General features: G+C 50.8%; 1 protein-coding gene across 2 annotated transcripts; it reads left to right on the top strand.

Annotated features, from left to right (window-relative positions):
* Nucleotides 1-2,488: 2,488 nt before the first annotated feature.
* Nucleotides 2,489-17,959, top strand: MFNG (MFNG O-fucosylpeptide 3-beta-N-acetylglucosaminyltransferase). Of its 2 annotated transcripts, none has more exons than XM_080390925.1 (8): nt 2,489-3,452; nt 8,607-8,655; nt 9,206-9,308; nt 9,402-9,555; nt 10,023-10,108; nt 11,467-11,632; nt 12,144-12,229; nt 13,088-17,959. In XM_080390925.1, the coding sequence occupies exons 1-8, from the start codon at nt 3,114-3,116 to the stop codon at nt 13,152-13,154; spliced, it is 1,050 nt and encodes a 349-aa protein (XP_080247051.1). In that variant the 5' UTR covers nt 2,489-3,113; the 3' UTR covers nt 13,155-17,959. The 2 variants fall into 2 exon arrangements, with proteins under 2 accessions (XP_080247051.1, XP_080247050.1); XM_080390924.1 differs by having other exon boundaries at nt 13,085-17,959.
* The last annotated feature ends 4,549 nt before the right edge of the window (nt 17,960-22,508 follow it).

Genomic DNA, 22,508 nt, shown 5'->3' with positions numbered 1-22,508 from the left:
TGCAGCAGCATGGGGTCTCTGTCCCATGCACACACTCCCTGTCCCCCAATGATGAGTCAGCCAGCCTCACTCAGCCTGAGGCAGGGTTGGGCACTGAATGCCCCCTGCATCCCTGGCATCCCAGAAAAAAGAGGTGTCTCAGAGTGCAAGAAGCAGGCTGTGCTCACCTTCAGCACTGGGCATCTTCTGCTTTGTGTGTGGTTGGGTCTGACCTGTTCTGCCTCCTGGCACCGTGCTCTGTACAAGGTAGCTTTGAATCATGTTTGCATGTCTTTTGGGGACATCGCTAAGGTTCCACTGCCTGCGTTCCCTGTCCCCCAGATGATCTAGGCCAGGGCTGGGAGGTGCTGCAGGATGCCTGGGAGCCATGGAAGCTGCCTTTACAGCTGCCTGGGGCTGCTGGTGTGTGGCCGAAGCACCTGGAGAGGTTAATTTCTGGTTCAGGAGCAGTGGCTAGCCATAGGAACAATCCCAGTATTTAGTGCAGAGGCAGTGGATCAGTTGTACCAGCTTTGCTTCCCTGCAGATGTAGGGCCTGAAGGTGAATAACTCCCTCCCCCCCCCGCCCCGCCCCGCCCCGCCACAAATCAGTGTAAGAAAGCATTGCTATTCAAAGGGTTCTAAATATAAAACCTGCAGAGACCCTCCAAAGGGATATGGGAGATGCTCTTGAGATGTTCTTGCTTTAGGGGAAGGCTAGGAGTCTTGGAGACTCAGAGAAATACATGGGAAGAAGAAGTGGATTCAGTGGTTTCTTCCTTACAAAAGAAAAAAGTTGTACCTGGGGATGCGGCATGGGTAAAAGTGTGCGTGCGAGGTCTGGGGAAATGGAGCACACAGTTTTAGCCCTGCAGGGAGGTCTTCCCTGTGTGCCTGGAAAGTGTCTGCGTCTGCACACATGGTGGGAGTGTGAACAGAAGGACCCGGATGACCACTGCCCTGACCCCCTTTTCTGAGGTCCCATGATCTGATGGGGGGGGGGGGGGCTTTTGCCACATGGAGCCATGTCTCCTCCAGCATTTCCCTTGAGTCCCCATCTTATTACTTTATATTTTTATTTTTTTTGGTATGCTGAGATTGGATGCCCACAGCTTGCAGCTCCCTGAGGAGGCGCTCTGATTTCAACATCTTATGTAGAGCACTACCATCCTGTTGCACCCATGCTTGCTGCATAGGGAAGCTGGGGTGTGGGTGTGGGTATCTTCCACCTCCTGGGCTGTCTACCTCTCTGTACGCCCCAGCTGCTCTGTAAAGTGGCCTAGAGGTAGCATGAAGGGACCTTCATGGTCATCCACCCTGTAGCCAACTGAACCAGCAAAAGCATGCAGCAATCTGTGGTGCTCACCCCATGATTTCCCGTCTGTGCTGGTCCTTGTCTTGGGAGGTGCTCTTACACCTTGTAACGGTCTCTGATATCCCTGCCCCTGAGGAAAGCCTTCTCTGTGCAGGACTTGCTCAGCTACCCTCAGCACGTCCTGTATCATGGCCCCAGACTGCCCACTTGGCTTCGTTGGCCTTGTTGGCAGCCAGATGGCCAGGTGAAGGTGGTGCAGGGGAGATGTACAGCTATACCCAGTGGTGCTGGTGGTGGGGAAGGAGCTGGAGGTGCCATTTTGCTGCTGCGCCTGTGCCACTGTCTGGTGTTCTCCACAAAGGGCAAGGACACCTCCCTTCCTTGCCTGGGGAAGGAGAAAAGGAAGCAGCATTTTGGGCAGCACGAGCCACATGGGATGAGTTGCTGAGTTCAGCCCTGCTGCAGGGGGCAAGGAACTGGGTGGGATATAAACTCAGCGGTGATGCTGAGCCATGGACATTGAAGGGGAGGTGGCAGGCCCTCCCTTGCACTCTCTGGTGCTGGTGTACCTGTTCCGGTATCGCTGGCTCTGCAGCCACCCAGGCAGCAGACTGTCCTTGGGCATCCCTGGTGGGGGTGTGAGATGGGGCAGGGGGGCACGTGGCTGCAGGCAAAGGGAAAGGGACCTTCAAAAGTAGAGAGGGTCTGGGTCATGGTTTGGGGAGATGGGTGTCAAAAGTGGGGGCCAGACCCTAGTCTGAGACTCTGGGACATATTGGGGGGGGCAGCAGGGGACACACTGTCCTTTGAGGAGGTAGGGTAAGGTTAAAAGGCAGGTTAAAGAGCAATTCAGAGCAGTGCCCACAGGAAAAGGCTGGGGCTAGGGGAATTCCTGGGGAAACATCGTTCTTCTCAAGAACAGTATGGGACCCTGCACCTTAACTTCACCAGAGCCCACATCCGTGCCACCTTCCCCTCCTCCTACAGCAGCGCAGGGCTGCAGAGGTCGGGCTGGCCTGTCGCCGAGGAGCTGGGAAAAGTCAAACAACAGCTTTGTCCTCCCAGATCAGCTGTGTGCCACCTCGGAGATGTCCCAGCCTGGCCACCCCCCCACCCCCCCCCCGCCCACCCCCGTCGTTCCCGGGGCTCCCCCCTCCCCATTCTCCACCCTCCATCCTCTTCCTCCCGCGGGCTGGCGCCCCGCCCCGTGCCCGGAGGCGGGACCTGGGCTCCGGGGAGCAAGGGCAGCTGCTGTGGGGAGCTGCTGTGGGGAGCAGGTGGGGAGCCAGCCCCCCGCACGCATGGCACCCGGGCCCTGCCCTGCAGCCGCTCGCCTCCGCCCCGCGCGCCCTGCCTTGGATGCTTGGGCTGGTGTCTGCTGGGGAACTGATGCCTTCGGTCCAGACTCCCAGCTGATGGCTCTGATCTCCTTTGCTGCCCCTTCGACCCCCAGCCTGGGATCCTTGGCCTCTCTACTGGGAGTTGGGATGCTCGCTTTCCTCCTGGCAGAGTGTGCCAGCCACCTGCCAGTCACCTCGGAGTATTTTCCCATCACGTGTCTCTGCCTCACTGGGTCATCGAGCTGTCTTAGTCTGTGAAAACTCCCCCGCTTCACCAGTATCCTCCGGAGTGGCTGTCTCTTTGACTTTCTGGTCTTTACCCACCCTATTCCTTGGCCACATCGTATTCAGACCTTGCTCTTGGCTGGTCCTGCGCCTTTGGAGGCTTCAAGAAGAGCGGACAGCTTCACATGGAGGTACAGGCAGTGGTTGTCCTTGTTCAATAGGATACTGGCTGCGTTGGGAACAATTTGGGAGCCATGGGCCGTCGGCTCATCCATGGTCTCTCTGGAGCTGCAGTCTTCCTTGTCAGCGTGGCTCTCCTCTCCGTGCGGCACCGTGGGGCTCAGGAAACAGTTCAGTACCCGAGGCTCAGGGAGGGGCTGTTGGAGAAGCCAGAGCAATGGAGCAAAGTGAGCCCAGAGGGAGGAGGTGACAGCGGGCAGAAGGCCCCACAAGTCCATCCTCCAGAGGGATACAGGACTGAGGAAAGCCTGACACTTGGGGACATTTTCATAGCTGTGAAGACAACCAAGAGATTTCACCAGAGCAGGATGGAGCTGCTCCTGGACACATGGATATCCCGGGCCAGAGAGCAGGTGAGCACGTGGATTCAGGCTAGACAGGGGATGTTTGGTAATGGGGCAAGGACAGAGTGTCGGTGGGGGGGGATAAAGGCCAAAGGAAGGGGAGGTTGGGTACTGCAGTCCTACCTTTGCCTCATTTTCCCTGATTCTTACTTCTGTTCATGTTGAAAGGGGGATGCTACCTGGGAAAAATGTTTCACCAGTAGCTGCTTCATAGGAAAAAAGGCTGGCAGAGAGCTTCTGTGGGCTCTTCCCATGAAGGCTAGGAGGACATGTGCTCTTAGCAGGCATCACTTGTCCTTAACCTAAGCCTGAATCTTTCACCTTGAGGTGGAAGGGATTTAATTTCCTTTTTTTAACCAGTGACACCATGGGCCACAGACTGCCTGGGCTACACCAGACTGAGAACACAGACCGCCCTGGGTCTGTATGAAATGGTGGTTTTCTACCTCCTAGCACCATGAGTTTGCTGGGTTTCGAGCCGAGTGGCTCCCCCTGGCCCTCCCTCAGGATGCCCGCAATGCACCGGGGCACCCTTCGCCCCGGACTGTGTGGTGCAGAGGGCAGGAGAGTGAGGCAGGAGGACCCGGAGGACCTCGTGGAGTGCAGGAGGGGTGTTTGCAGCCCTGTTCACTCGCTAGCACATCAGCACAATCCATGCCCTGCTTTCTTGGGCAGATCCTCTCATGTGCATGATCTTGAAGTGATGTGATGATTTTTTTTTTAACTGGGGGTCTGATGTTTCCACCTTTGCTAAAGCAGAGTTTGGAGAGTTTCCTTCCTGTTAGAAGAATTGATGTGGGGCACCGCGTTGGTGGTGCTGTGCAAACTGGCTTACTGGTGGGCAGAAGTACTCCCCAGAGCTCGGGTACTTCTCTCCCTCCTTCGCAGAGCTGCTTCTCAAGAAAGAAGTCCTGTGGCTGCCTTCAAAGGGTGTTTTTTTGCCTCTGCCTGTGTGTGACAGGTGCCTAGAAGACAAGTTCAGGCCTCCTCAAGGAAGGGGGATGGGGGCGGAGGTATTGGGTAGGAGAGTGCTTGAAGCAAGGCAGGGTTTTCTGGGTAAGGGTGGTTTTCCATTGCATGGTGCTGCAACTGTCTGGTCTGCTGCTGTCGTCACAGGAAGCCATGTCCTATTTTGAGCACGCTTCCCCTCCTGTCTGCGTGTCCCTCTCAGCATCTGCGATGTACTGCTTCCTCCTCCAGATGCACTTCTCCTCTCTGCTTGACCTCAGACCAGCAGGTCTTTGGAGAAACCAAGCCCAAACACATGGCTGCACTGGCACTGAGATACTGTGACTGGGGCTTTTGGACTGGGTTTTTAAGGAGCAGCTCACCTTTCGCTCCTCATGCGTTTGACAAGCAGGTGCCTGGCCAATCTGCTGATGACAGGAATTAGATACTAGCTCCCCAGATTCATTTGACCCTCTGTTTGGCAAACAAATGATGTCCAAACCTGGGAAGAGGTGTTGAATTTTCCATGCTGCTGCCAGGCTCTAGGAAGGCTTCACAGACTGAGCAGGGGAATAGGAAGGAAGGGTAGAGTGGGAGCGTCAGTCATTTTTAAACAGTTTTTTCATTGGTATAAATTTTTTTTGCAAAATCAGTGTTTTCCTCCCACTTTCTCAATTTTCCATGTTTTGCTTCTGCTTTTTTTTAATAAATGGCCTTGAGGGCAGGGGTGTGGGGGGCAGGGAGGGAGGTAAATAGAAGTACATGAATGTCAAAAGCTCTTTTTTTTTTTTTTAATATACTGTTGCTGGCGTGGTTTTTTGGAGGTAGGGGAAAGGGTTCGTTTTGAAAAACTGACAATATAGAAACCTTGATTAGCAAAAAACCCTAGAGCTCTTAATCTGCAAAGGACATTTGATTGCTGTGGGCCCAGGGATAGGGCACCAGATCTCCTATTATTGAGTCTTTATGGAGAGACATAGGCTTAAAACCCAGTCCCAGAGAGATCCAGGTTTTCAGAAGCCCTGAAGGGCAGAGACTGCCTCCTCCTAGGGCTGACCCCCCCCGTCTTGCTGTCTCACTTGCCCTTACTCATGGCTGGAGACCAGTTCAGTGGGTCCTTCTTTGCAGTGTCCAGCAGGGAAATTTTAATAGCCAGCCGTGCTACTGATGCCAAGCCTGGTTTCCGAGCTGGTTACCTGCACGGTGTCCTCCCAGAGGAAGGAACCCAGACCTCACAGGTCGGGCTTAGGTGACTGTAACAGGAGGCAGGAACAGATGTGGTTTTTATGGCTAGGACAGACTGTACAGGAGCCAAATTAAAAGTCCTCTGTGTTGAACTGTTTTGGGGTAGACAATAAGAGAAAGAGACATTTTCCCTGAAACTGCGCTGTTCAAACAGAGGAGAAAATATGCAGCTGGTGGGAGACGAAAGGGGAAATGTGAGGTGGACACTCTTCACTGGACCACGCTCTACCTCTTGAGAACTGATCCACGACAAACTTTCCACTGGAGCTTGATGTGGAAGTCATTTCAGTGAAAGGCCTTCTCCTCAGCAAAGGTTTTGTCTAAACCTGATTTGATGATTGTTTAGGCCAGATAGGATCTTGGAGTGGCTTACATTCTTGGCCCTGCTAGTTTTGGTGGAGGTAAGTGTGGGTTTCTGGTCTGAAATGGCATTTTGTTTGGTAATGTAAACTGATTCTAGCAACTCCTCCTTTTGGAAACTCAGACATCCAATCGATTGAACTGAAACCTTTGGATGACCCATCCTGAACTGGCTTTCATATTTTCAGTGCTGTGAACACACTGCAGATTTTGAATCTGTTCTCTGGACAGGACACAACAATGATGCTACTGAGATATTTGCATTTTGGAGGGGTTTTCTTCCTGGAGAAGGGATATCCTGAGAGCCTGGGAGATGAACATGGCCCTGGATTGCCAGATTCCACATTTTTATTCCCTTTTCCTAGTTTTTCCTTGCTAGGCTACTTTCCCAAATTGGGATGAGGAGGTTTCAAAGTCTAGTGCTTATCCATTACATGGGCTCTTATGTCCACGGAGAGCCACCAAAGTCATTTAACACCAGTGGCCCATATCACTGCACTGCTGTCCAGCAGGCATCCTTTCCCACCCAGCCATCTTCTCCAGAACAGAGGGATGCTTTCTGTGCTGCATATCTCCTCAGGCCCCGATTGGCTGCCCCGCAGTAGCATTGGCATCCATCCTGGTCCAGTCTCTGTGCCGAGGCACCACAATGGGAGGTCCTGCATGACCTCATAGGTGTTCTGGTGGAGAACAGGAGGGTGGATTTGATGGGGATGTTGTTTCTGTCTACCCCATTTGCCTGCAGGGACAGAAGTGACACCAGATGTTCCTCTGCTTGCCTGTCCGTATCAGGGAGAGCAGGTCTGGCATGGCCCGAGAGACCTGAATCTCTTCCAGACTCCATTAGTATGGACAACAGCGGCTGGTGTCTCCTTGAGAAAGACCTGCAGAACTGGACCAAATGGTCTCCAGGCAGGTTTTTAGCTGTGGCATTTTTCTCTCTCTCCCATCCCAACACCATGTGTGGATCTGGCCCACTCACGGCCATGAGGGATGTAGAGACAAGGATGCAGGCAGCTGCCTGTGCTATTGTGATCTTCTTCAGGACAGAGCCAGGGCACATACTGCAGCATCTCTGGAGTACTGTAGCCAGGTATGCTATGGAAATCAGAGTTTGAGAGAGCTGGAGAAATCAGATTTGCCTAGTCCGTGCACTCACAGTTCTCTTTTTCCAGCTATTTTGGACAGTCTGGAGTTCCCCGTGGTGGCAATGTTCCTTCAACCTTGCATTCCCACAGAAACATGTTGGATGTCTGCAAAAAAACTTTTCCCACCTTGCATCAAGAGGAAAGTGAGAACCTTGGAATATTCTCACAAGTAGAAAATCTGACAAAAGATGCAAATTCCTATTCTAAGTCAATCAGATATGATGCTTATTAGACACATGATTTCTAGTCAGTTTTATGTCTGTAAGCTGTCATTTCCAGCAACAATGCTTCTGGGTTTTTTTGAAAATGTCAGAAAGTTTCAACTGTTTCAGAATTTTTTTTCTTTAAGATGAAATATTTGTTATAGTGGAAATTTCTGGCTCTGACACACTAGTGAGGGAAATCCTGTGCCACTGACAATCCCTGCCTTGCCTGAAGGTTGCGATATGGTCCCCTGACCCAGAGCAACTCCTTTATGTGAGACTTTGCTAATTGCTTCTTGTCCCGTGATCACCTCGAAAGTGGTTTTAACTAAGAGACTTTACTAGTGGGGTGGGGTAGGAATGTGCATGGCCCATTGCTGCAGCTCAGTTGTTGCAGGGTAATTTGCCAAGTCACTAGCATATACATATCATGAAACCATCCTGTGCTGGAGCCAGGTGGTCTCTTAGGGTCCTTCATTGCTTTCTTTTCATGTGCAGAACATTTCTCTTTCCACATCCTCCTGATGGGGGCAGATCTGCCAAACACTGGGTGGGTGTGGGGAGATGTAGACTCTCATCTCCTTGTCAGAGCCTTTGGGAGCACTGACGGCTCCTGGAGCTGTTTTCTGCCTGCCTCGTCCCCTTTGTCCCTGCCCAGGTGCTGCATTTAACCAGCTTGTGGGCAGCTGGTGGAGAGACTGTTTACGGCTCGTGACTCCTTTTTGATTTCATGAAAGCTCATTTTCTGCCTGAGGAAAGCTTTTCTCCACCAGCCCTGATCCCTGCCTGGCCCTGAAGAGGGGGAGATGTGCCACATAATGGCAGTGAGAGGGATTAGAGAGGCCTTGGGGTAGAGGAGGAGGCAGCAATAAGCGGCAGGGGGCTGTGCACACTTAACACACAAACAGATGTTCTGCTTTTAACCCGAGCATCGTTCAGCCACAGTACTTTCATTTTTTACCACCGACTCCTAAGCCAGGGCTCCCTCACCCCCTCACTCAGTGTCACAGGCCCCTTCTCCCTGTTCCCAAGGTGAAGGGGGGTGTGTGTGTGAATGAAGCCACACAAGCGGATGATTGTGCCATGCAGAGTGTGGCCATCCCTCTGCTCAACTGCTGCCTGGGAAGGGGAGCACGGCAGCAGAGGACAGAGTGGGGTGACCATGGTAAGCATGTCCAGCTGCGGAGGGGAAGGGGTGGGTGGACAGGAGCAGCACCAGCTCCAGCCTTGAGAGTAACTTCCTTTCTTCATTTCCCCAGACCTACGTCTTCACCGATGAAGAAGATGATGCCCTGAAAAGGAGAATGGGTAACAACCTAATGACTTGTCATATAATAACACCACCTTCCCCCCACCTTCAGCCTCTGAGCTGCCACAGCCTTGGGAGGGGGCCTGGCACGAAGGCTGGCTCTCCTGCACCAGCGCTGCCCCTTGAAGTGCACCCCTTGCCACGTCCCGTGGGAGGACTGCAAGCTGCAACAGTGATGGTTTGGTTCAGTTGGCTTACTCAGGGCATGCAGTCAGCTGGAGGTAGGGTGCTGTCTGCCTTAAAGCATCCTTGGGCAGAAACAACCCATGAGAGAGCCCTTCAGCCCCCACACCCTGGCTAGCAGTGGGCAGGGTGGAAGTGTGTTTGGCAGGTGTCCTAGTCTTGGCCAAGATGCTTGGCTTTCTCCAGGTTTCATCTCCTGCTAGGGAGAAGGATGGAGACCACATCACCGTGGGCTTGGATGCCTGTTCAGGGTGGGGCTGTGAGGAGGTTGGCTGTGAACAAACCCCTTCCCTCCTGGCCAGGGATCCTCCCTGTGACCATGTGAAGTGGGCCAGCCCTGAGCCACAGCTTTCTGTCTTACTGCAGGCAACCACGCGATCTTCACCAACTGCTCTGCTGAGCACAGCCACCTGGCCCTCTCCTGCAAGATGGCTGCTGAGTTCAATGCTTTCATGGCCAGCGACCAGAGGTGAGACAGGGCTGCCATGGGGGGGACCCCTGAAAGCAAGATGTACCCTCCTTAGTGCAAGCCTCTTGTGTCTTCACTCCTGTCTCCCTGCAGCTGGTTTTGCCACATGGATGATGACAACTACCTGAACTCTCAGGCCCTTCTGAAGCTCTTGTCCTCCTACTCTGCAATGTGGGACATTTACCTGGGGAAACCCAGCCTGAACCGACCCATCCGGGCCTCTGAAACGCTGCCAAACAACCAGACGGTACAGCCCGTGGTGGGGGTGTGGGGGCCAATGAGTTGCTTTTAGTGGTCTGGTTCATTGGCCGTAGATGTACCCCAAGGAGAGACAGGTCCCAAGAGCAACAGGCAACAGCTGAAAACTTACCAGTCTTGTCTGAACATGGCTGTAGGTGTTGACTCAACCCTATCTACCTAGGGGAAGAGTCCCATGTGGCTGCTGAGCCTTTGGGTACCTGTCTGCCAGGAGATAAGCCTGCTTTGGGCAGCCTACCTGCTGCTGCCAGCAGGAACTTGGCCGCTCAAAATATGAGGTCAAAATCTGTGATGTGCTGCTGTTAAGTCCTTCTTCTGAGCAGCAGTCCGGGGTCTGGGGCGACAATAAGGCTGTGTTCGTCCTGGCATCAAATCTAGGTTTCCAGCATTCCCATCTCAGGGAGTATGGGATTGTTTGAGCCTCTGCCATTGATTTTCTCTGCGCTTTCTCTCCAGAAATCTGTGCACTTCTGGTTTGCCACGGGAGGGGCTGGGTTCTGCATCAGCCGCAAGCTGGCAAGCAAGATGGTGCCGTGGGCCAGGTGAGCTCTGCTGGTGGGTATGGGAGCCTTAGGGGATGAAGAACATGGCTGCACGTTAATTCCTAGCAATGTCAAATCTGGATTTATGGTGTTTGCAAGGATGTTTGCAAGGGTGCAGAGTGCCACCTGCTAGACATCTGCAAGCATGTGGAACTGGAGGAAGGATGTAGTGTGTGGGTCTGCCACCTGATTAGAAAGAGGCAAGAGCAGGCATGTCAGCAAACATGACCATAGGATAACATACTCCCCTCTCCCCAACTCCTTTCAGCTCTTGGGTATTCCCCCACACCCTTTCCCTTTCAGCTTCCTTTGCCTCTTCCCCTAAGTGCTTTCCTTGCCTGCCTCTCTTCTCTCCCCTTGATATGTCTCTTCCCAACCTCCTGTACCTCCCTTCTGAGCTAATTTCCCATTCCCCCACCCCAAACCCTCTTCAGCTTCTTACAGTGGCCACTGTCATTTCCTCAGCTTGGTGCATGGAGAACAGAAGTAGGTCCCGACACCTTGTTTTAGCCCAGCCTACAAGAAGATGATGTTTCCTGTGACACCCAAGGTTATATCACAGGCTATACGCACATACACTAATAGGCAGTGGCTGTGCCAGTCTTACCCAGGTCTGTGTGTATCCAGAAAGAGGTATTCGGTCCACTTCAGGTGGCTGGTGTAGCTGAAACCCATAATAAATATTTTATTGTGGACCCAGACAGGAGGATGATCTGTGATCTAGGGTAAAATGAAAGTGGCATGGATAGATAATGCCTAACTTGGCATAATCTTCCACAACTGTGTTAAAATGCTTAAAACACAGTTGAACTAGCTGAGGCATGTTATAGTAGACAGTGCTTCATGCTGTGTGACTGCTTCCAGTTACAGGAGACTTAAAATTTGGTTTAGTCTGTCGTCAAAGGGTGGCCAAGCATGCTGTGTTACACTACAGTGAAGCCATGGATGGCTTATTCAAGCTGCACGAGACTGACCTGTTTCTTCTTCCTCCTGGTCCTGGCCATGTGGGCCCGCTGTTTCTCTTGTGCTGGCTTGTCTGACCCCCCAGGGGCTCAGTGCAGCTCACCAAGCAGATGAAAAAGTGACTTGGCAAAGTGTGCAAGCTCTCTGCATCAGCTCGCTGCAAAGCTGGATATGTCTCAGGGACAGCACCTGACAAATAGTGGAACAGGATGGCTGGGAGTGGTTGAAGACCAAACACACTCCCAAATCTTTGCAAGTGGAACCCAGGGATTTCTTGCCTAGTTCCAAGATTTACTTTGGTTTTCAGTTAAGTCCTTCATTTATCTCCCACCCAAGTGGATACCTGTATCCTTCCCTACTCTTTTCCTAACCCATGCAGTGCTACTGTCTTCCAGTGGCAGGAACTTCCTGAGCACTTCAGAGCTCATCCGCCTGCCGGACGACTGCACCGTGGGTTACATCGTTGAGTGCAAAGTTGGTGGGCAGCTGCTTCCCAGTGCACTCTTCCACTCCCACCTGGAGAACCTGCAGCTTATCCCCCCCTCTCAGCTCGTGCACCAGGTGAGATGGGGAAATGGAGCAAGAGGGAAGTGTGTGAGAAGAAGTGGAGGGGAGCTTACAGGCACATTGCTCCGTTGGTGGCACTGATGTGGTTTGAATCAATCATCTGCTCTTTTGGGGAGTTTTTCCTGACAAATGCTTCTTTGAAATAAGGAGCAGATGTTGTCTGCAGCACAGATGCCAGTCACGGTGCCCCTGGAGTCAATGGTGGGGAGCACATGTATGGGAAGTAATGGGAGGATTGACAGCATCCCTGGGGGAACATGGCACAAGGACAAGCAGAAATAATGATTGATTGAGGAAGGGGCTTTGACATGGCACCGTGTCTGCTTTGTGAGGGGGGATTAGCGTAGTGGATGATCATGGGAAGGAAGACAGGAGAGACATGGAAGGCAGAGGCCAAGCCAGCAGAGAAGGAATCAGAATGGGAGCTCCTCTTACCCAAAGCAAACTCCTTGCTCCTGAGCTCACCTCATCCTCCCTGCTCCTTTCTCACCACCCTTCTTTGCAGGTCACCCTCAGCTACGGCGTCTTTGAGAACAAGCTCAATGTTATTGAACTCAATGGCCCCTTCTCACCCCAAGAGGATCCCTCAAGGTATGTGGCATGAATGCTCCGGGTGTTGCTGCAGTGTGAGCCCTCAGACAACTGGCTGGGAGGGGGAGGCAGCCAAATGGGGTGCAGGAGGTCTAGAGTGAGGGACAGAAACCTTGCAGTCACATGGCTTATTGGGTGAGGGGCATGCCAGTATTAAGCTGTTTGTGAATGCTTACAAACTTTGCAAACCTTTTTGGATGGGTGGGAAGAAAAGGAGTATCAAAACATTTTATTTGAAAAATTTCTGAGCCAAAAGTATTGCCTTTTATTTCACATTTTGAGACTGAACAAGCTAACCTTTTGCTTCTGGGACAGGAACAGAAATGTTCTTTTCAACTCAGGAAAGGAAATTCTGCTTGCTTTTTCATTTTTTGTTTTGCTGAGAAAAACTAAAGGGAAAAAAGAAAAAGGTTCACTTCAGGCTGACTGCAAACAAAAGTGGTCTTTCATTTACCTTCTCTGCTTTGAGTGAACAAACCTAAAGTTGTTATTTGCAGAACATGGGTAGGAAGCTCCTGGCTGGAGATAGCAGGGGTGAGAAGCATCTAGGCAATGAAAAGAGCATCAACAGAACAATGTAGCAGGGGCTGGTGCAGTGCCCGTCTCTCTGCCTGTGATCAGGGTGAGCCATGGGCCTGTGCTACATGGGCCAGAACTGGATCAAGGTGTTGGAGGGAGGCTTGGCTGCTTAATTTTGCTGAGAAAAGGCGTCTTGAGATGAACAACCAGTCCTGGAGCTCTGTAGTGCAGGGTGGGTGCCTGATGTGGGATGGGACACAAGACAGAGGTCTTCCATTCTCCAGATGTGTGCTGGTGTGAAAACACTCACCTGACCTTCCTTCACTCTCTCCCCAGCAGGTTTCGATCACTCCACTGCCATCTCTATCCCGACACCTCCTGGTGCCTGCAAGCTGTTGGCTGGTGATGACTGAGCCTCAGCTACAGTGGGTCCTGGTGACATCCATTCACCTGGTGCATTCAGGGAGTGGGACACAGAAGAAGCTTGGTGCTCCCAGTTTCCCCTTTTCTGTCATAGTCTTGGGGCTGTGTGATGGCTTTTTGGGTCTTCACTGAATACTGGTGACACAGGACAAGAGACAAGATCTATTCCAAAGATGGATAACATGAGCTGGACACATGGATGAATTTCCCATCTGTGCTGGGATTCGTGCAAGGGATGAGAGAAAGTATACTTTCCTTGAGCAGATCAATGACTGGGTAGTGACTGTTGGGCATTTGGGTAGAGATGGGGACCTGCTGCTGCTCCTTGCTGTGGGTTCATCTTGCTGGACGAGAAAAGCCCTGGGTATGGGCAACCAGTGCCCAGCTGACGACAGCTGATGGTGTGTCTTGGCTCCAGCTGCTCTGAGCAAGCCCTCTTCCTCTATATCTGCCTGTGCTTTCCCCACCACCCACTTCTTCCCAGCCACAGGCCATTGGCTGAGTCTCTGCTTAGTCAAGGTCTATAGAAATGGGAAATGTGACCATTTCTGTGCTGAACAAGTGCTGGAAACGCATAGTCCTTGCTTGGCAAAGGGGAGATGGGCAGGAAGTACAAAGAATCAGGGATTCCTACCTCTGATGAGACAAAAGAGAAAGGGTGCGGGGTGGGGGAGCCAGAAGGAGATTGACCGAGATGAGGATGGTTCCTGCACTGAACACTGGAGACTTGATGTCATATGGCCCTGCATTATTCCTCTCTTTTTACCTTCTTGATATGGGGTCAGGATAATCTCTTGCTCTAATTACCAACCTGTCGCCTGAGATTAGACTCCAACTCCTTTCTGTGAGAGAGGAGACATAAAGGATTAGAGTTGGCTGAAAGGGAGGAGAAAGGAAGAGATGGAGAAGGAGTGCTCAGGAGTGGATTAGAGGTTACAGCTTTATAATCTTCTCTGTGCCCCAACCAAAAAAATTAAGTCATGAAGGAAAGGAAGCAGCAAGCCAAAGAGCTTTTTATCTCCCTATTTCTTTCCTCCAGATGCTAAGAGCAGCTTTCTGCCTTCCTGCTGTCCCTGCTGAGCATAACAGGGGGAAGGAGCAGGCCCAAGTAGGTTACAAGTTTTCTGGCATGTTTGTGGAGAGTCCCTTTCTCAATACAGAGCCTGACATAAAAGCTGGACAATTCTGCTTGCTGGGGAATTAACTTTGGCACTGTTTTCTCCTTGTACACATGGTTAAATGGCTGGGGGAGAGTGTTGCAGGGAAAGCTGGAAGGCACAGAGGCTGTTTTAAATGGCAGGTGGTGCCACAAACAGGTATTTTTAAAGTGTGTTTCAAAACACACTGCTGGCACCTGTGAAACATTCCTGTAATCTCCAGATGAAAGGACAAATGCCCTTTCTCTGAAGAGCTGCTCAGCTTTGATGCTGCTGATGTGACTAAGCCGGCTGCTGCTGCGCTGGAAGAGCCAAGAGCGACTATCACTGTGCCTCTACCATTTGAAAACTGGCCACTCTATTGCCTCCTCCCACCCCACCAAGCACCAGCATCTCCTACACAGCACACATGAGGTTTAAAGGAAAGGCATCAGAAATACCTTCCACATCTGCAAAGGGGGATCCAGAAATGATTGAGCACTTTAATTTCTGGAGAAACAGAAAACAGCCTGTAGAGCTGTTTTCCAATCTGGTCATTCTTCCTGGCATTTAACCAGCTTGCGTAGCAGCAAGCCCTGCTTTGTTCTTTTGCACAACGTGCCTTTGAACTGGAAATTCATCCTGAGCAGAGATAGGGGCTTGCTGATGCCAATGGACATTCCTTGAATCATGCAAAACATTTGGCTTGCACAGCTATGTGAACCTAGGAATCATGTGGCTTAAAACAGAAACAACCAGCTATTGGAAGACAGGTGCAGCACACAGGGCAAATGATTTGGTCTGAACTCTGCCAGAAGATGAAAAATGTGTCCACAACAAGAAATAAGAGTCTTCAAGAAAAATCTACGCTACCTGGGCATCTTTTAGTTTTTCCCATTCAAACTTTCAGCTGTTGTTAATCAAGACTTTGAGCTAAAAAGCCTGTGGTAGCTGTGGATGTCCTGCTGACAGTCAAAACAAAATGAAATTCATGTGCCCAGAGAAGGAGAGGAAACTGGCAAAGCAGCTTCACTTTCCTGGGGAAAAGCAAAACAGAGAAACTGGAAGCCCGCTTTGGATCCTGGCCTCACTCAGCTGGTCTGAAACGACCTGGTGCCTTTTGCATGGCTGCAGATCAGATGTTAAACAGGTTGAGTCCTTGATGGCTGCATGGGGACTGGTTTAAGACTGAGCTTCATTGCTGGAGCAGTTAAGTGCCACTTCTGTGGAAAATGTCTTGTCTCATAAGGAAACTGAGAACAGATGAGATGTCTGGGGCAGAGCATCTCTCGGGCTGTAGAGAAATGAATGACAGGAAAGTCCTGTTGTGCCTGTGACGACAATGCACTGGAAAGAAAATAGAGTCGACAAAAGAAACCAGGTTTTCTCTAAGAACAGAGAGACAGCTTAAGGGGACATTCACCACATGAAATCTGATCAACGTTAAAACCTAAGTTAAAATTAGTTTCAGGAATGGTTCCTGCCCCTGGGGCTTGCTATCAGATGTTGTGGGTTTACAGCCTCATTTTCCTAGTTTATTAAAATGTTTAGCTGCTTGGGAAAATGAGAAATGATTTCACATGAAACTTTTCAGGGGTCTTTTTCTATTCTCCTTCATGAATTTCTGATATAACAGTTAAAGTTTTTGGAGAGGTTCCACTGGTCTATTATTTTTTTTTCTTTCTTTTTCTTTTATTTATCTCTTTCTCTCCCTTTCTCTATCTCATGCTCCCTGTTCTCATTGCAGGAAAAAACTCCTCTCCCAAGAATGAAAAGGGATGGAGACATGGTCTTTATATTTTACTGGGGAAAATGGGGTCAAAGTCAAAGATGTTAGCATGACCCTGCTGTTGTACAACATTAAGTGTAGTTCAAGGTTTCAAGTACAGAGACCTCTGCCTGCCCAGCACCATAGCAACCAACACTATTAATGATGTTTAAGCTGTATACTGAAGATTCAGGAAAGGGAGAAGGAGGGGAAAAAAAGCAGTTACAGTGTTTGACATGTAAGTATTAAGTGAGGATTTCATGTTAACAATACCCTTTCTTCACTTTCCCCTTAGCTGTAAAGAATTTTTATAAGGAAACCCCTATCTGTCATTGCAAAAGAATGCTAATGACTATCGTTTCCTTTAGGGGTAAAAGAGAAGTTAGTGGAAATGGGTGGGAAACTGCAGTTGTCACTGAAGTCTTGAAGGGGCAAGAGGAGAATAGCAACCACTAGACAATTCTTCTGCCTCTGGTGCCAACTCCTCTTAACAGCTCTGCTGCCAAAGAAAAACACATTTCTCAGTCATTGTGGGATTTACCCAACTCATACCCAGATCGCAGCCTTCAGCTCTCTCCCCAGGCCTCTTGCTAAAGATGCAGCCTTCAAAAGACAAGCAGTTCATTAGACAGAAGCCAAAAGGTGAGAAATAGGGACAGGAAGAAAGGAGATTGGAAGGAAAGAAACCACCAGGCAGGGCCTTGGAGGAGAGCGTGGGAGCTGTGCGTTGGAAGGGCTGTCTGGGAGCTGCCCAGCAATAGCAGGAAAGAGGGTGTTGCCTGGACCGCTGGCTCTAGATGTTTTTGTGATGAGGGCAATTGTAGCCCATCAGTGCCACAGAGGATACCAGCCTGTGAGTCAAGAGTTCACCTTGGAAGAGGTGAGATCAGGTTGCTTGGCCCTGAACCTTTTTTTTTTCTTTTTCTTCTTTTTTTTTTTTTTTTTTTTAAATGACACTCCAGAGAAGTTGATGTCTTTTCATCTGACAATCATACTCAATTCCTTACAGCAGATTTGGCCTCTTAATGTCAATACTTCCTCTGCCCTTGCTTAAATGCAGGCTCTTCTTCAGGCAGTCCACAGGTGGGATCAGCAGCTCTTTTCTTTATTTATTTAATTTCTTTTGTCTTCAATCCCTGAAAAACCCTACAAGACACCTGGCTTGCTCTTTTGCACCACAGGCCACCAGGGTTCTACACACTTGAGCACACTCCTGGGTAGATGTGGGTGACTGCTCTATACAGTAACTGCATGGGCACAGAGAGACATGGACCATCCTTACGTTCTTCCTCGAGGCACCTGCTAGCAGCTGGTGCCAGAGATGGGATCTCATACTAGCTGGGACTTTCTTCTGTTCCAAATACTGCTTGACTTATGGCTCCACTGAAGAAAATGTGATTGTTACCTTAGACATAAGCAAGGCCGGGAAGAAGAACAGCATCATAAATGCACGAATAACTGTGTCTGTTCTCACTAGCTGATGCAGGAATTTTTCCTCTAGGCTTTCTGCCCAATTATCTGGGAGGTAAAAGGAGTGCGGGGCTGAGCTGTTGTTGCTCAGCTGGCATTGCCTCTTTAAGGCTGTTCCTTGACAGCCTGAGATTTTTGTCACTTCCTGTCTGATCCAGCTTAGACTCCAAGAAAGCTGGGAATTCATCTCTCTCCTTGTTTGACCTATATGTGATTAATGACAGACCCCAAGAATGGGCTCCTTGTCTATCTCCCATGTTTAAATTGCCTTCCAGGATTTTGCAAGGCTAAGGAGCCTCTTCAGATGTTACACCTGATTGTGCCTCTGTCAAGCCTCCCTTGGTTTTTCTGGGAGCTGCATCTGATTCATAGCAAACTTTGAGAACAAATTAAACTGAGTGCTTTGTACATGGATTTGCTGGCCCTGACCCTTCTGCCACTGCTTGAGAAGACAGTATTGATCTTAGCTACATAGGAAAAAGAAGTGCAACTGAATAGGCGAATTGGAAGGGTAGAGATGCTGCTGTTCTGAAGCCCTGCTTTCCCCACCCCACCCCCAGAAGTGAGGCACAGAGAGAATCTGCAGCTGGTGCCTTTGGCCACGGTGTATTAAGGTGGAGGACTTGCCATGAAACATCCAGTGTTGGCACTGGCAGAGAATCCAGCAGGCCCGGTTCTGAGCCAAGGCCAGTTTGTGCTTGGTGCTGGACAGAGAGAATTAACGGAGCGCTTACAAGCAGAGACAGGGTGGGGGAGGAGGGGAGAGCTTGCAGGATTGATGAGACAGTATTGTCACATCTAAGCAGGGGGAACAAGATGGCTTTTGGGACAGGGAGGGGCAGACTTCAGGACCAAGGTCCCTCGCCACCCTGAAATTCCATGAAGCAACAGATCTGAAAGATGGCTTGTATAAGCAAATGGGAAGGGAGAGGTGAGGGATAAGGAAGTCATCTGGATAAGAGAAAGGACCAGAACAAAATCTACAACCTCTCAATGGCTGTGTTGGCAACTGATGAATGCTAGGCTGAGGACCAGTACCTTGGAGATTACCTTGGGATTCAACAAAAAGAGAGGAAAACTGGAAAGAAAAAGGCAAGGATGGTCTTCCCCTACCCACACACCCAATGGTGGCCTGTGGCTTCTCACTCATGGCTAACCCAGTAGCCTAGGAGAAGATGTGGGTCTTGGAAAGAGAATCAGCCTCCACTCTGCTGTGTATCTTCTGCCTGGGGTGACCATATGTAACAGCTTTCATGAATGCTCAGAGAAGCAGCAGACTGGGGCAATGAGCAGGATGGATGCTCTGAAAAGACTCTGCCCTTCCTCACTGCCCCACCTTTCCCACATTACCATCACCTTTGGCTGGAGTGAGGCTGACTGCAGAAGCTGGCCCAGCTCTCTCTGCATGTGATGGTGTTCCTTCTAGTATGCAGGGGAGAATGCTCCTCTCTGGGCTCTCTGACAGACCTGTTTCCCAAAGGCATGGTGTAGGGTGCAGACAGACAAGGTCTCTGTGCAGCTGGTGTGGAGAACAGGGCCATTCCATATCCCTATTCCTTTCCCCCCACATTCAGCTAGCGTTGGACAGTGTCTGTTTTGAGCAAAAGTCGCAGATTCAACATCTGAGCTGATTTTCCAAAGGGACATAAAAAACAAACAGCCTGCCATCTGCTCTATTGTTCTGAAATAGCAGCTTGAAGGAGGGGGGGGAGAGGGAAGGAGGAGAATGAGGGGAATGAGAAATGGAGGCAGGGGGAGAGGGTGGGAAGGGGGGTGAGCAGAAGGGAGGAAAAGGCAGAAAGGGGAGGCAGGGAGGTTGGGGGTGGGGACGAGGTTGAAGATGGAGGCTGAGGGGAGAGAGATAGAGAACAATGTAAAGAAAAAGGGGAGCTGTGTGAAAGTAGGGATGTGGTGAGGGGAGAGGACCAGAGACAGGTATGGGGGAAAATAGGGCTTGCTTGGGATCACCCCAGCTGGATCCCCATCAGTGCTGTGAGCCACAGAGGCAGGCACTTCCAGCACCCCTGTCCTTGCTGAGCCAGAGCGTGACTGCAAAGGAAACAAACCGGACTTGGTGGCCTAGATAATCACTCCCCTTCCACCCACACAGCCCTGCCTGCTTGCCTGCCATACACCCCCACCTCTGCGTTGGCTTTTATTGAATGCCGCAGGGCAGGGACTGAACTCCAGGTTTGGCAGCAGAGTAAATAACAGCAACGTTGGCCTCTCCGGCCCGGAAGGGAGGAGGGCTGGTTTTAATCAAAGGTAAATAACAGTCGGTATTCTGTGATCCTTAATCCAATTTCCTAGAACTGGAGAATAATGTTCCAACTTAGACACGTGGCTCTGGCCCACGGGAGAGGGATGGCTACTCAGCCAGCCAGCTGCTGGGCACAGCCCAACCAAGGAGAGCAGGAATGTGGGAGATGCCACAAGGCAGGCTGGCCTGGGACTGTGCTCTTCTGTTCTGACTTTTCCTGGTGCATTTCCCTTGCTTCAATCATCCCAAAAGATGGGGCTGGCTTGCTGGTAAGCAGCACATCCCCACGAAATGTGGGCCCAGTTGATTAAAGGCTCCCTGACTTGCTATGTTGAGAGGAGAGTTGGAATCCAGCTGATGCCCCACACTTGTAGCCCTGAGGGGCATTTGGCCTTCCATGGTGACCTGGAGAATGGTGATTATGAAGTCATGCTTGCTGTTACATGGTCGTGGCAGTAATCAATATGGGTTCCTGCTACATGTTAAGTGTGAGCAAGGTTTCAGTGTTGGAAAGAAATGTTTATGTTGTTATTATTCTGGTAACACAAAGGTCTGTGTGACCGGAGAGTTTGCTGTCTGACTTGGTCACATATTAGAGTCACAGAGTTAAGGAGGTGGTGTTATTGAGCTATCAGGAGGTTACTTAGTCCTGCAGCAGGGCCAGCCACCTTACACCCCTTCTGTCAGATCTGTTTCCAACTGACTCTTAAAACATGTTGTTCTGGTCCAGACTATTGGTGTCAGATTGGAACGCCATGTCACTGGTAACAAAGCACTGGTACCAGATTGATCTCAGAAAGATAAGTTTGTCCTGCAACTCTGTGCCAACACTGATTTGTAGATGCCCAGGGGGCAACTCTGTCAGGCTCTTGGGCACTGCTTTTTCCTCTGTGGGGAAGCTGATTTGTAATTCTCTGGGGAAAAAAATGGCCTGTTGAGTCCAGGATGTGTTTGGAAAGAGGCAGAGACATATATCAGAGCTGAGGGCAGAGGAGGCCAGCCCTTTCATCTTGCAAAATGTCCTGGCATTCCACAGTAGGGGCTTCAGCTGCTGTGGAGACAGAGCACCTGTCCACCCTGTAGGTGGACCATGGTTTTAAGACCACTTTTCAGAGTAAGCCTTTTGCAAACCTCAAGGCCATGAAGGGAGACTTTCACCAAAAGCTCCCTGGTGGTGAACGTGGCCCAACACACAGAGCACTTGTGTGACTGCAAATTCCTGGTCATACAATCTGGAGAAATCAGGTGCAGGTGGGATAGCCAAGCCCATCCTCCCATCTCAATCTCTGCTCCTCCAGTGTGGCTGCTGAGAGCCTGGGATCCAGCAGCAATGAGGACAGAGAGCAGCCAGACACATCCAGAGCAACACAGGCTAGGAGTACCGAGAGCCTAGCTGGAGAAGCAAGGTCTGTCCTTTGCAGAAAGACTAAGAGGATAGCTGATCCCTACAATGACCAGACAGGTCAGAAATGCAGCTCCACAGATGCCTTATGTTCATTCAGCTCCCCAGCCATGGGCACACACTTCACTGCCAGCCACCCATTCCTGCCCTTAGAGAGTGCAGCCCTGCTGCTAAAATTATTGGCAGGAGAGAGGATGAGGGAAAATGTATTTTACCTGTAGCTGTAAAAAAACCCGTGTGTTTTGTTTTCCCTGGCTCAGCTCACTCCGGGATGCACAGTGCATTAACTATTTGAAGCCCCTGGATGGCCCCTGCCCGCTGTGCCGGGGTGGGGGGAGCGGGCGGAGCGGGGCCGTGGGGCTGGGGTGGGCAGGCCGGCGGGTCAGCACCCTGGAGAGGGACGGGCCCGCCGCGCCCCTGCCCCTGCCCCTGCCCCTGCCCCGCCTCGTCTCGTCTCGTCTCGTCTTCCTTCCCTTCCCTTCCCTTCCCTTCCCTTCCCTTCCCTTCCCTTCCCTTCCCTTCCCTTCCCTTCCCTTCCCTTCCCTTCCCTTCCCTTCCCTTCCCTTCCCTTCCCTTCCCTTCCCTTCCCTTCCCTTCCCTTCCCTTCCCTTCCCTTCCCTTCCCTTCCCTTCCCTTCCCTTCCCTTCCCTTCCCTTCCCTTCCCTTCCCTTCCCTTCCCTTCCCTTCCCTTCCCTTCCCTTCCCTTCCCTTCCCCATGGTCCGGGCTGGCGGGCAGCCTCCTGCTGTGGCACGACCCCGCTTTGGCTTGCAACCTGCACCAGCCCCTTCTTGCTCATGCTTAAGAACAAATACACAGTGCTGTGGATCTGTACACAGCTGCTCCGAAGCTGTGGCTTAGATCTGGGTTATTTTTTGCAGATAAATCCTCTTTTCTATCAGATTTGACATCAGGCAATCCCTCCAGATCCCTCCCTTTCTCCCTGTCTGGCTTCCCCCTTCTCTTCCCTGCCCTGTGTTTTCTTTCCTTGCATCTGTGCTCTTCCCTTCATATGCGTCCCTCCCCTTTTTCTTTCCCTATAGCCAGCTTTCTGTGATTATCATTTCATCTGCTCACTTTCTGCTGCTCTGCATCTCCACATCACTCTTCGTGTCCCCACTGCCCTCAAATGTATGTATTTTACTGCTTTCCTCTTTGTATCCTTTTTTTCTCACTCCCTCTCCTGGTTGTTTCTCTGTCGTCATTTCCATAGTGCTGTAATATTATCAGAGAGTCCTCTCTGCCCTGGAGTTCTGCATGTTGAGATCAGGTGCAAAATACCTAGTATGTGCTTGTTTTTGGG

The sequence above is a fragment of the Falco punctatus genome (assembly GCF_963210335.1).
Source record: "Falco punctatus genome assembly, chromosome: 6".
Lineage (NCBI taxonomy): Eukaryota > Metazoa > Chordata > Aves > Falconiformes > Falconidae > Falco > Falco punctatus.
The sequence above is the reverse complement of the archived record's forward strand: the minus strand, read 5'-3'. Positions and strand labels throughout refer to the sequence as shown.